The sequence below is a fragment of the Sparus aurata genome, chromosome 10 (assembly GCF_900880675.1).
Source record: "Sparus aurata chromosome 10, fSpaAur1.1, whole genome shotgun sequence".
NCBI lineage: Eukaryota > Metazoa > Chordata > Actinopteri > Spariformes > Sparidae > Sparus > Sparus aurata.
In genome coordinates, this window is record NC_044196.1 from 6584783 (window position 1) to 6598364 (window position 13582).

At 38.9% G+C, this 13582-nt stretch overlaps 1 protein-coding gene across 1 annotated transcript; it reads left to right on the forward strand.

Annotated features, from left to right (window-relative positions):
- Nucleotides 1-852: 852 nt before the first annotated feature.
- On the forward strand, nucleotides 853-12750 carry LOC115589312 (butyrophilin subfamily 3 member A2-like). Its single transcript, XM_030430158.1, has 6 exons — nucleotides 853-928; nucleotides 2570-2677; nucleotides 3717-4058; nucleotides 4224-4508; nucleotides 4604-4720; nucleotides 12725-12750. The coding sequence occupies exons 1-6, from the start codon at nucleotides 853-855 to the stop codon at nucleotides 12748-12750; spliced, it is 954 nt and encodes a 317-aa protein (XP_030286018.1).
- Nucleotides 12751-13582: the final 832 nt, after the last annotated feature.

The following is a 13582-nucleotide window of genomic DNA, read 5'->3' on the forward strand; positions in this document are numbered from 1 at the left end:
TCCCATTTTCAGAGAAACTATAACAAACTCATTACTGAATGAAACTTCATGAGGGTTTTTGTGACAGAGTAGTTTGTGTTCCACTCACTGAACCAAAGGCTGTCAAGATGTTTTTAGAATGACTGTACATTAGTGTTGGTCCATAAAGGAGAAGACAATTTTAATCCAGTAAAAATATAGTACAAGTTTTCCTTTTGCTCCTCATTTAATTAGATTGTATTCTTTCCACCACATTTCTAGTTGTTGATGTTTTTGAATATACCAAAAGAAAAGCTCTCATCTTCCTGTTTCCAGATCAAAAAGTGACGTTATAGATCTTTGGTTTTCACTGAAACATCTGGCGTTTATCCTGGTGTTTAATATTTGGTGTTTTCAAGTCCCTCCTCCTGTTCTCTACTCTCTCCTCTCAGCTGCTCCTAATCAGATGATCGGGTGGTGCCACCTGGTCGGAGCAGGAGGAGCTCCCTCTTTTGCAGACCAAGCGGTCCTGATGTTTTGGAGTGTTTCTGTCTTTTGTTTCCTTTGGAGGATGGAGGTCTGGTAGTCCTGCTATCATGGCTTTGTTTATCAGTTTAGTTCATGTATTTTTTTTATCTTAGTTGGGGTGGGAAGTTCTGGGTCCTCCTGTTCACTGTGTGGCTGGCCCATACTTTCCCCTATCCTCGTGTTTGTTTTGGTCCGGCCTCCAGACTCCTGTAGGTGTGGTTAATTAATTAATAAAAAGATTTGCAAACTTGCTCTCAGGGATGTTGTCCTCTATATATGTTGCAGGTCACAAGATAGAGCTCACTGTGTGTTTTGTTGTGGTCGCATCAGAAAAAAACTGAGCTGATGTGAGTGAATATCTAGACGATGAGAGGTGAACTGACAGACTTTCCTTCCATCCGGGTTACAACCACTGGAGCCAGCCAAAGGCACAGTCATGCTGGTGTGAGGACATATCAAGGGAGAATATCACTTTGATTTGACTTCTCTTTGCACAGATTGCAGTTATTTCCACAGATAATCCACAAAATCTAATCATCCGTAATGGTGGTTCAGGTTATATATATATATATATAAAATCATGTCCTAGTATAACATCCAAGATTTTAAGATAGACTAAGACAGTTTTATACACATATTCAAAAATACAGATTGTCAAGCGACTGTCAGTGAAACATTGATGATCCAGTATCAACCAAAATGTCAACCACTCCCTCTGTGTTGCTGCGTGTGAATGAAATGTTTCCATCTATACAATGTCAGACTTTCGATCCTAAAGTCATATTTTAAAGAACTGCTCTGGTCTTAGTCCGCTCTTTACTTGACTTGGTTCTGGAAGTGACTGGGACTCAGCGAGAATCAGAATTGAAACAAACAAGTAGATGACAAGAAAACAATGTGTTGAAGAAAAGGTAAAAAACAAAACCTCTTTGACTTTGGTGTCTAATTCTGTCTCCTCTTGATGGAGTCATATGACAGAAGACACACAGAAACATTTAAAAATATGCTGTAAAATAAATCAAACATGCAAATTGATTTTTAGAGAAAATATTGGTGAATATGGGTCATTTTGTAAATGTCTTGTGCATCAGAAGAGGTTTGCAGAGAATTGTGCATCAAAGGGTTAAATCATCGTCTAACTGTGAAATGAAGTGGGAGTTTCCAAAACAGCAGTTAACGGACTTTGACCGTTCAGATTTGTTTATCTGACAGGAGAGAGTCTGTTACGTCAGCTTTTCTGAGTTAATTTCATTATGTGTGTTTCTTACATGTAAACTAATTACAATAGTTTCTTGTACATCTTTTGTCTTTCATTGTATTTCCAAAGAAAAAAAGAAATGCAGATGACAGAAGTTAAACACTTCTCCTGACAAGTTTGAATTGAAACTCGATAGTCGTGAGTGATAACTTCACCAGAACAAAACATGGCAGCTACAAATCTGATCTGTTTTTGTATCATAATCTTTTGTGGCACACAAACCAATTCATAGAAAATGTAATAATCTGTGATGTCTCTGATTCCATGACAGTCAGGCAAATGGAAACTGGAGCACAACTTTTTTTTGTTGCAAAAAAAATATGAACTGATGTTTTATTGTTGGATAATGTACACAGGTCACACTGTATCATGCTCAGCTATGTTCTTCCTGCTTGAACACAGAAGTGAGAAGTGCGTTCTGAATTTTAAAAGTAGTCGAAGGTGGATGACTTCAAAGTCCTAGTTTTGGAATTGTTTTTAAGACATAGTAACATAACACCTTATTGTGTACTCTGCTGTATAGCATGTTATCATAAAACATATTAAAAATAAATGTATCTAAAACAATGGCTTTAAGTGTTTTAAACACATTTTAATTTTAATGTAAAGTTTCTCTGTTGTGTTGAGTCAGTGTGTATAAATTAAATCATTTGATATGTGCTTTATTGCAAGAGACCATGAACATGTTGTAATGCATTGTTCTTTACAATACTTGATCAATAAACATGTGACAAACACAGCTTTATTTTGCAATTTGCATTTTCCATTTATACCTCTGCTTTAGAATGTCTTTTATTTGTATGTCTGGTTTGTGTTCATCTCCAGCTCAGAGCTCCAGGATGAACTCTCTGCTGTCAACTCCAATCAGTGTTTTCACTGCCATTGTCTTCTACCTCACTACTGTCCTGCTTCTAAAGACGGACTCCTGTGAAGGTAAGATGTGTGTGTGAAAAAGATCTTGTGTAGGTTTTATTTTGTAGTAAATGACTGTGAAGAAAAGAAAGAAAGCAAACAAAGTAACTGAGATGACCCACCTTCATCCTGTTCTGTGCTGTTCTCCAACACATCCTCGTAACTAGACAACTGAACAAAGTTGACTCCCTAAACGACATATATGATGGTTCCCAAAACAACATGACTGTTGACATGTACCAGTGATATTTAGGATTAGGATGTGGTTGGGGTTTAAATAAGTTTGTCCAAATGTCAATTCTGTAAACGTAGTAAACCAAAAACCTCATATTGTGACCCCTTAATTTGACAGTCTGACAGTCAGATAATACACTTAAAACTCTCTAAACATCTATGCAAGTAAAGCTTTATAGTTAATTGCTAGGTTGTCACTTTCAGTTGAAAAGTTTGAGTGCCTAAAGGGCTCAGACGAAGGGTTTTAGGCAGCGGAAAGGGGGGACTGTTTGAGATCAGCGTAAATAATCAAGGTGGGAAAACAAAATGTCATAATTGAACATGAAAAATCAATTTAATCTCAGTTGTTAGTTACATTTTTTGGTGCAAGCTCTTTTTATACCTTCACGACAGCCGTGGTCAAGATATCTCAAGCATGTCTTGAGCAAAATGTATTTAAATTGGACACAAACTATGACTCAAAGATGAAGTGATTCGATTTGGTGGCTCACAAGACACATTTTTGACTCTTAACTCAAGAATTCATACAACAATTACAATAATATTCCACATCATAATATTCTTAATAAAATGATTCTGGTTATTAATTATTGATGATTAATTGACTGGTGAGTGAAGGCATACCAGTACAATGAGGTAAATGTAGTTAAGCATATTTTTTTTTAACAAATGCTGCTTTTAAAACATGATAGGGACAAAACTTATATATTATCACACCTCACCATTCTGTTCAATCAGTTTTCCTCTTAGCAGAATATGAGAAGATGGTGCTTATTCATTACATTTCTCACTGTAAGACCAATAAACCCATTGTATTCTTCTCCGGGTCAGTCTGCAGTCATTAGTCAACTTCAGCCAATCGTAGCATCAGTTGGTGATGACATCACCTTGCCGTGCCACCTTGAACCTGCCGTTGATGCTGCTGTCATTACATTTGAATGGACCAGACCTGACCTGAACCCAAGATTTGTCCATGTGTGGCATTCTGGTGAGAACCTGATGGATCTGCAGAATCCTTCCTTCAAAGGAAGAACATCACTGTTTAGTGAAAAACTGAAGTCTGGAGACATTTCACTTAAACTGTCTGAAGTCAAACCCTCTGATGAGGGAAAGTACAGATGCTTCCTTCCACTGTTGGAGAAAGACACTTTTGTGGAGCTTATTGTCAGTAAGTGAACAAAAAGTTTTACTTCATCTTACTTTTTTTGTCGGTGTCGCTCTGTTTGGACAAAAGCATTCCAGAACACAACGTCTTACACATGTTTTCACTCAAACTTCCGCTAAAAGTGAGGTCATGGAAAAATTAACAATAATTAAACATTTCCACGATCAGGTGCTGTGTCCACATCTTCCACAGTGGGTATTCAAAGAGTCAGTCATGGAGCAGTAGTTCTCCAGTGTAACTCTACAGGCTGGTATCCAGAACCTGAGGTTATCTGGCTGGACGGTGAGGGAAACCTCCTCTCTGCTGGACCTACAGAGACAGTCAGAGGTCCTGATGACCTCTATACTGTCAGCAGCAGAGTGACTGTGGAGAAGAGACACAGCAACAGCTTCACCTGTAGAGTCCAACAGAACAGCACCAACCAGATCAGAGAGACACTCATACATGTTCCAGGTAGACATTATTACTTTCATGATGTGATCACTGTTTAAGTTTCAAACAGTCGAAGTCTAGTTTTCAATAATGTTATGTGTTTTTTGTCATTCCAGATGATTTCTTTGCGGTCCAGTCCAGTTCTGTTCCCATCATTACTGGTTTGGCTGTTTGCATCATGTTTATTTCTGCTGCAGTCTTTGTTGTGTGGAAATTGAGACAAAAGAAAAATAGTGAGTCTGTTTTTCTCCCTTCTCATCTTTCTTCTTTGCACTGTTGCATCTTAAGCTCTACTTACTTAACTCTTTTTTTCCTCTGTTCACTCGTGTAACATCATGAAAATACATGAAAATTGTAGATGACAGAGATGAAGCAGAGAAGACACACAAACAAACAACAACATACTGTGTACACACTAATTAACCAAATACATGAATAAATCAAACATGTGTGTTTCCTGTTCACAGAAGACAATAAACAGGATGAAAAAAAGAAGAAGAACAAATCTGAACATCAGGATCTTATGGGAGGTGGAAGAAATGAGAAAGAGGAAGCAACAATGAATCAAGACAAACATGGAGAGAATACGACTTTAACTTTAACAGCAGTTAAAAACTCAGAGGAAATACCTTTGGAAGACTTGCAGAAGAGAGAAAATGGACATAAATACAGTGAAGGGACAAAAACAACACATGAAGGAAACCAGAGAGAAATCAGTGTGCAGAACAATGCTTCAGAGAAACAGGAGGATAACAAGCTGCCATCAGAAAGAGTGCAGAGAACAGAACAACTTATGAATCCTTCACAGGACACAAAACCTAAAAGTCACAACAGGGAGTTAACAAAGGACACAGAAATGTTGAATGATAAAATAATTATTTCAGCAAACAGAGACAAAGTCAGTGTTCAGAGTGATGAGAGTGAAAAGAAACCTCAGTCTGATTCACAGCGAGCTCAGGGAACAAAGAAGAGAGACACCAGTCGGTTAACTGTTGCATGTGGACATATTATGAGATCCTAATTTCACTTGATGAGAACTGATAGTTAATTTATTTACTGTGTTCACTTTACAGCTGTGTCAGGGAATCGACACCATCGGTTGACTTTTTGTTAGAGTGAAAATCCGAGTTGAGTGTATTTGAGATTCTTCTCTTGGACAGTTTCCATACATTTTGTATGTTTTTGCTTCAACACTCTTTGTGATTGGTACGTTGTTCTGTTAGTTACCCAGCCTGTGACACCTGTACTTCGGGTTTTGCTTTCTGGGGAAAGGTAAGAAACTGGATTACCTACAATCATGAAGAAAATGAGTATCTTTTATGATTACGCAGTGCGTTCTGAAGTATTCAGGAGCTTCTTTGTCATTTTGAAATGTTCTATTGTGTTCTTACAAGAAGATTATTTACATGACATTCAGCAAGATTATGTCATGCAGAGTTGAACATTTTTGTATACAATTCTGACACAAACTCGAAATAAATACTGCTGATGTGCCTGAAGAGTTGTTTTGTGTTATTTTTACATTTCTTGTTTATTATAAATTATTCCTTATCTCATATTGATGGAGTCACAATACATGACCAACACACAAATACAATAATAAGATGAACTGGACTAAATAAATAACAATATTGGGGAATCAGGAGAAGCTGACGGGGTAAAAACCTGATCAAATGTTTCCTCTGATGGAAACTCGTCATAAATCATTTGAAAAAAAAATTTTATGACCTTCTATGACAAACAGATTGTCCACTTTAGGTTTACAATCTGTTGCAATCACACAACATTCTTGCATTTATCTGGATCAAATCAAATCATAAATCAAATCAATTTTATTTATATAGCCCAAAATCACAATCACATTGCCTCAGTGGGCTTTACAATCTGTACAGTGAACAACATCCTCTGTCCTTAGACCCTTGATTCGAGTGAGGAAAAAGTTCACATGTTGATGGAAAAAAAACCTTTTAACAGGGTAAAAAAAACGATGGAAGAAACCTCAGGAAGAGCCACAGAGGAGGGATCCCTCTTCCAGGACGGACAGACATGCAATAGATGTCGCGTGTACAGAAAAGAGCAACTATTCACAGTTTACAAGTTACATCAACAGAAGATCTGATACAAGTTATGCAATGTTAGTGGAACCAGGAGACGACCGAGCAGGACGAGGCATCACCAAGTGGAGCCCGAGCCAGACGACCTCCTGTCCACCATGTTGACCTGGAAGAGGGCAGGCCACACAACATAATTAGTAATAGACAGAGAGAGGCATCAAGATTTACAGAAATAAAGATATGAGGAGATAGTGAAGCAGAGGAGAGCAATGATCCAGCAGAGCCCGAGGTGTGACGATCCAGATCAGTCAGTATTTCAAGGCAGCAGCAAATATTTAACATTGTAGGTCCCAGTGTTGGCCATAGTTCTTTAAACAGTTTTGCTGGAAAGGGGTCCAGGACGCAGGTAATTGGTTTAGAGGATGAGACAATTTTAGACAGTATCTCAAGGGAGATATTTTCAAAAGTGTTTAGAGCTGAGACTAACTCAGAATCTGCAGCAGGACATTTTTTGACAAGGTTTGACGAGGAAGCCAGAGATGATGAGTTAATTTTAATTCTGATCTCATCAATTTTATTGCAAATGAAATCTTAGAAATCATTTGCATTAAAGGGTGCACAGCTCACCGACTGTGGTTTTTGAGTAAGTTTAGCCACAGTGTTAAAGAGAAATCTAGGATTGTGTTTATTATTGTTTATTAGGCTGGAGAAATATGCAGTTCTAGCAGTATTTAGAGCACGCTTATAGTTTAGTACACTATCATGCCAGGCAAGATGAAAAACCTCCAGTTTGGATTTACGCCACGCTCGTTCCATTTTCCTGCAGGCCTGCTTGAGATCTCGGGTTTCGTCAGTAAACCAGGGAGTAGATTTCTTTGGTCGTCTTGTCCTGGTAGAGACCGGTGCCACAGAATCGAGGAGCGAAACAAGTATGGAATTCACTTCATTCGTGAGGCTTTCCACAGGTTTTGTCACAGTCGCAAAGGGAGCCAGGACCCCGGGCACTTTATCACTGAGCGTCGCTGTGATTGCCGGGCTGATACGACGAGAAGTAACAACATTTGTGTCACTGATACAGAGACGGGCTGATGACGCTTCAAATGTAATGAGAAAGTGGTCCGACACAGCAGAGGAGACAGAAGCGACGTTCAGGGCTGACACATCAATTCCATGGGAAATTATCAAATCCAGAGTGTTTCCGCTGGAATGAGTGGGTTCATGGAAAAGCTGAATAAAGTTGGAAATATCAAGAAGTCTCAAAAAAGCTTTCCCTAGAGGGACAGAGGGCTTATTTAAGTGAATATTGAAATCCCCAATGATTAGGATTTTATCTGAACGAGTCACAAGATCTGCAATAAATTCACCAAATTCTTCTAGGAACTGGGAGTAAGAGGTCTGTACAGTACAACCAGGTGAAGCCTGTTCCCTGGACAAGGCTGTTACTATTTGATGAGGATGGTTTTAAAACCATAGCCTCAAATGAAGTAAATTCAATATCCTGGTTGGAGCTTTGGTTAAGAATAGATTTGTAGATTAAAGCAACACCTCCCCCCTGTTTAGAGGCCCGAGCAACATGGGCGTAGTTATAGTCAGGAGGAGAGGCTTCATTTAATGGCAGAAAGGTATTAGGTGTCAGCCATGTTTCACATAAGCCAATCATGTCCAGCTTATGCTCAGTGATCAAATTATTAATCAGTAAGGCTTTGGTTGACAGTGATCTAATATTGATAAAACCAAATTTGAGGGTTTTAAGCTCATTGGAGCAGTTTCCAGTGACTGGCCGTTTGGTGGAGCTTATGGTAGATAATTTAAGAATTGGAACAATGTACCTTTTTGTAGTAGTAGGTTTTGGCTGCCTGTGCGGGAAGGGATGACGGGATGCAGTAATGATTAGCTTTGGTATTTTTTTATGTAAGAAAAAAAATACCAAAGCTAATCACTGGACTCATAATGTTACATTTTGACATTTTTGTAGATGTGTAAATTCAGTTCCATGTGGATCACTGAGGTCATCATTCATATCATAAATAAATACATAAATGCATAAATGTAAAGGACAACAAAACAGGAACACCTTTGATTCAAAAGCAGTTCAGTACAGCAGCAACACTTATTCTCTATACCAAAATAACTGAAAATCATGGTCATCATAAATGTCAGCTTCATAGAACTGTTGTACTGCTGTATAAGATTATTATGTGTAGTTAATGTTAATGATCTACAGGTGGTTGAATTGACCTGAGCACTGTTGGCGACTCCTGCACACCTGAACCCTGCAGGTATCCTTCATCATTCTACAGTGTAGTGTTATTTTACACTGTGCATCACTGTTAGAATAACTGTACATGTTGAAATAACTCAATCACTCATTATTATCACCTACAGTCCTCCGTTTATAGTTCATTGTTATAAACATTCGTAACACTGCAGAAGTTTTGCAATTGTTTGCTAATTGACAAATATTTTGGAAATAAAGAAGTGGGATAAACTATGTTCATTAACATTTCTAGCAATGTCTTTAAAAAACATAAAAAACTACCTGACTGTGACACATGCACTGTGTTTAGTGAGATATTTTCTGTTCCTTTACACTATTTTTGGTGCCCTGGCTGCCAGAATATTATGTCAGTTATATTGTGAAGTCTTTTTTTTTTTTATTTTTACAGCTCGTTCATCTTGTCTTTGTCCTTCTACCCTGATTGATGCTTCCTTTAGTTCTGCAGGTTTTCATCTCTGTGTCCTGGTCTATCAGTGATGTGTTTCTATGTTTCTGCTGTAAATCACTCTTAACACTAAATTGATGATCCAGCATCTGACTTTCTGTCTTCATCCACCTGCTTTTGTCCTCTATCTGACCCATCCTGAGAACCTGGTTTGTTACTTAAAGCATCAGTGTCATCTCCTCCATTCTTATGATAATTCACTCTCTGACTGTTACCATCTTCTTTTTTCTCCTCACCTCTCTTTCCATCCTTTTCTGAGGTCTGGTCTGGTGTTGCATTGTCTCCTGATGTCTGATTCATGTCGCTGCTCCCAGGATTCTCCCCTGGTTTTTTATCAGTTTGCAGGTCTATGTCTTTTTTTGATTTACTGAAGATGGAGATTCTGTTTTGTCACTCGCAGAGTCAGTGTCGTCGTCAGATTGTCTCTCTTTGTCTGCATTGTCTTCATATTGTGTTTGTGCTGCATTCTGTCTCTGACCTGCTGTTACATTATCTGTAGATTTTTCTGCTTCCTGGTTTTTATCATTTTGGTCCACAGTATTCTGTCCGTCTGTGTCTTTGAGCTGACCTGTTTGTTCATCCACTGGAGACTGAGGTGTTGAGTTTTCTTTAGTAGTTGTTGTTTTATCCCCTCCACCTCCACCTACATCTCCATCTTTAGTGTCTTCTCTCTTTTCCTCCAAACCAGGATTTGTCCATTCTCCTGCTGGACTTTGATCACCTCGTCTTCCTCCATCAGCTGGACTCTGACCTGCTGATTGAGTTTGTGTTGGCTCTTTATTTTCTGTCTTGTGAGGATCAGTGTTTGCTTCCCCACCCGCCTCGACCGGTTGTTGTTGCTCTCCTTCCATCAGACTCTGACCTTCTGTTTCAGACTTTGTCCCCTCCTCTCGGTGTCCTGTGTCCTCACCTTTCTCTGGTTTCTCTTTTTGTGTTTCTGTCTCTTCTTGATCTGAACTACCTTCACTTACTGATTTAGTCTCTTTCTCTGTGTTGTCCAAATCTTCTGTTGTCTGGACCTCATGTTGCAGCCATTCTCCATCACATATTGAGACCCTGTTCCTACATTTTTTTCTGCCTCCTTCCTGAACCTTTCTGGCTGTTTTTTCTCCTCTATCTGACCTGACTGTCCTGTTTGTTCATATTTGCTGTTAATTCCTTCGTCCACCTTGCTCTGATTCTTCAGTAGTTCACCTTCTGCTGCTTCTATCAGGTGCTCCTGTTCTGAAGCATCACTCCCTCCTGTTGTTTCTTCATCTGAATGATATGTCTTGGAGTCTGTGTGCAGAAACACTCATCAGTTTAGTTTTGCTGTGAAAATGTAAAAATGATCTAATCCTAAATATCTATGATCTTTATAAATAAAAAAATACATATATTTACATTTACATTTGAAAGGGTATATGAAACTAAATGTAGCACTGTTTTTAAATGAGATGTTCCCTGTTTAATTTATCTTGTGCACATGTTTGAGGAACAACACGACACATGATCCCACCAGAGTATCTCAGTACTGCACCGACCAACAAGTGGCAGTACAACCTGATCACCACACAACATTTTGGTCTCGTCTCCCTCTGTTGGATAATATAAACCCAAACATAATGGCCTCATATAGAGAAGTAATATAGAAATGCATAGATAAATAAATAAATACAAAATAAATGAAGGACATAGAATGTTCCAAGTTTGTATAAAAACATGAAATACTTTAAAAAAAAAAGACTGTGAAAGATAAGGTATAAAACAAGGTTGCTCTGTTATCCAACCCACTTAAAGGTAAGGAAGGTGATTCTGGAGGAAGAGCTGATTGTTGAATTTCTTCACTTTGGGTAAGAATACAGACTCAAAGCATCTGCATTGTTATATTCTTTCTCTGGGATTGCCTTCCGTCTTCATACTCCATCCAACCACCCCAGCCACATCCTGGCTAGGATTGTTTTACTCTGTATATTATTGTTAGACTGGTAGTTTTGAGTGGTAACTACAGCGTCAAACTAGCTTCAGGTGATAGATTAGTAGGGGTGGGAATCTCTTAGCAGGCCATGATTCGATTTGATTCTAAACCAATTATCTGTGCATCTCGATGCAGCAATTTTTCTGTGTGCATTTCCATGCATGATTTAAAATAATAATAATAATAATAATAATGATAATAATAATAATAATAATAACAATAATAATAATAATAATAATAATAATAATAATGATAGTAATAATACAATCTGATTTTGCTAATCACTCCCTACTTTTTTCTCACTGTGTGACTACTTGGTACTTTCAAAGCAAAGTATTTGTAATGATTCATACGTAATCTACTTCCAATATGCAATGAGGACAATCATCAATCTGTATACTACATTCAAATACAGTTTTCATCCAAAAAAAGATCTTAAACATCTGCAGAAAGGAAAGTCACAATGTTGTGTCACGTTTTCTAAGCGGCTGCACTGATAGACTCTGTGGAGGGCAGTAAACCTACTGAAGACTCGAGTTTACCCGCAGATCTGTTTACAGCATATTGATGTCACAGCTAAGCAATACAAAAAGCAGCTCTCATACAAAACATATGAAAAAGGCTGCAATGAAGTCATATTGATTAATCATATTCCATGACTTTGGTTTTGGTCTCGTTGTAGGGTGTTGGGGTCGCTGTGTCAGTGAAATATCTTCAAGATGGGGCGTCGTATCTCGGCTCCAAAGTGCGCAACATAGCGTGAAAGCCCTGGTTCTCGACGCCTTAATACGGACGCAAGTCCTCGGCTATAAAAGTGACAATAGAGTTTGTAATCCGCTTCACCCTTTCCGAGTTGGGCGGAAAATTTGGTATGGCTTGCTCGATTGTTCTCTTGCAGGCAACTACAACCGACTGTTTTCCTTCCTCCTCTGGGTAGAAATGTTTAATGTGGTTTCTCATGTTTGTTGTGTTTCTAAAATATTTTAGTTTAGTTTCATATGGTGTGGGTCTAGTCCAGGTCTGTTTTCCCTTCAACATCATAGAGACCAAAATGCTTCCTCACACTTGCTTTTAAAGCAGAGGGTGCTGGCTGAATGTTGCGCTCAGCCATCTCATGTTGTTTGTTGTGTGCACGCCATCGACTGTCAGGGCGCTGCACTTCCACACTTCCCAGTTTCGCCTCTTACGTTCCATCAACATTACGTTGTCAATTAACATTTAGAAAATCGATTTTTGACATTTGTGAATCGATTCAGAATCATCCACGTCCACATCGCAATGCATCTAAGGGAATCGATTAGTTTTCCCACCCCTATTGATCAGGCTGTTGTATTTGACACATTGGGAATGAGAACATGCTTGATTGTCATTTTTCCAGACAACCTTACTTTACATTTGTCTTGGTCATTGTCTGATTGAGCGTTTTTGTTGTTATATTGATGTTAAGATGCAATGCTGTAACATCAGACTGGCTTACTGTTTCTCTTTTGTTTTCGTTTCCAGAAAACAAAGCAAGCTGCAAGAACTGACGTGACGCCAGCGAGTGCAAAGATGACGGCAGCAACAGATGAGCCAGAACCTGACGGCTCTTTGAAGAAATCATCTGAAACATTAAAACACAGAACAACATATTTATTTCAACCAGACCACAGCTGTGTGACGCTCAACAGTTATCATATCATCCATAAAGAACTTAATTATACCTGGAACATGTATGTGTGTCTCTCTGGTCTGGTTGGTGCTGTTCTGTTGGACTCTACAGGCAAAGCTGTTGCTGTGTCTCTTCTCCACAGTCACTCTGCTGCTGACAGTATAGAGGTCATCAGGACCTCTGACTGTCTCTGTAGGTCCAGCAGAGAGGAGGTTTCCCTCACCGTCCAGCCAGAACACCTCAGGTTCTGGACCCCAGCCTGTAGACTCACACTGGAGAACTCCACGACTGACGTTGGTTATCTCAATGAAAACGTTTGCTAATAAGAAAGAGAAAACTCAGACTGTAATACGCATGATTAAATATAAGAACACTGAACAAAACTGTGCAGATGATGAGAAATCATTTGAAAAAGCATGCTCAACATGTTTGCTGGCTTACCAACAACAAGCTTAACACTAGTATCTATTTCAAATCCTGGAACGAAGCATCTGTAAGTTCCCTGATCAGAAAACGTAACTTTGGAGAGTTTCAGGGACATGTCGCCCCGTCTCAGTCCATTGATGGACACTGATGTTCTCCCCTTGTACGATGAGTGTTGATCAAAAAGCCGGTCGTCACCATCACGCCTCACATGGACAAATCTGGGGTCCAGGTCGGGCCTCGTCCACTCCAACAGTATTTTAATTGCATCCTTGGCAGGACGCACA

What these genes read in the sequence shown, in the direction of transcription:
- LOC115589312 (XM_030430158.1), top strand. Translation starts at nt 853, where the DNA reads ATGAGAGGTGAACTGACAGACTTTCCTTCCATCCGGGTTACAACCACT. An exon ending in CCAAAGGCACAGTCATGCTG is followed by an intron (nt 929 to 2,569) that starts GTGTGAGGACAT and finishes GTTCATCTCCAG; the next exon opens with CTCAGAGCTCCAGGATGAAC. An exon ending in TTTTGTGGAGCTTATTGTCA is followed by an intron (nt 4,059 to 4,223) that starts GTAAGTGAACAA and finishes TTCCACGATCAG; the next exon opens with GTGCTGTGTCCACATCTTCC.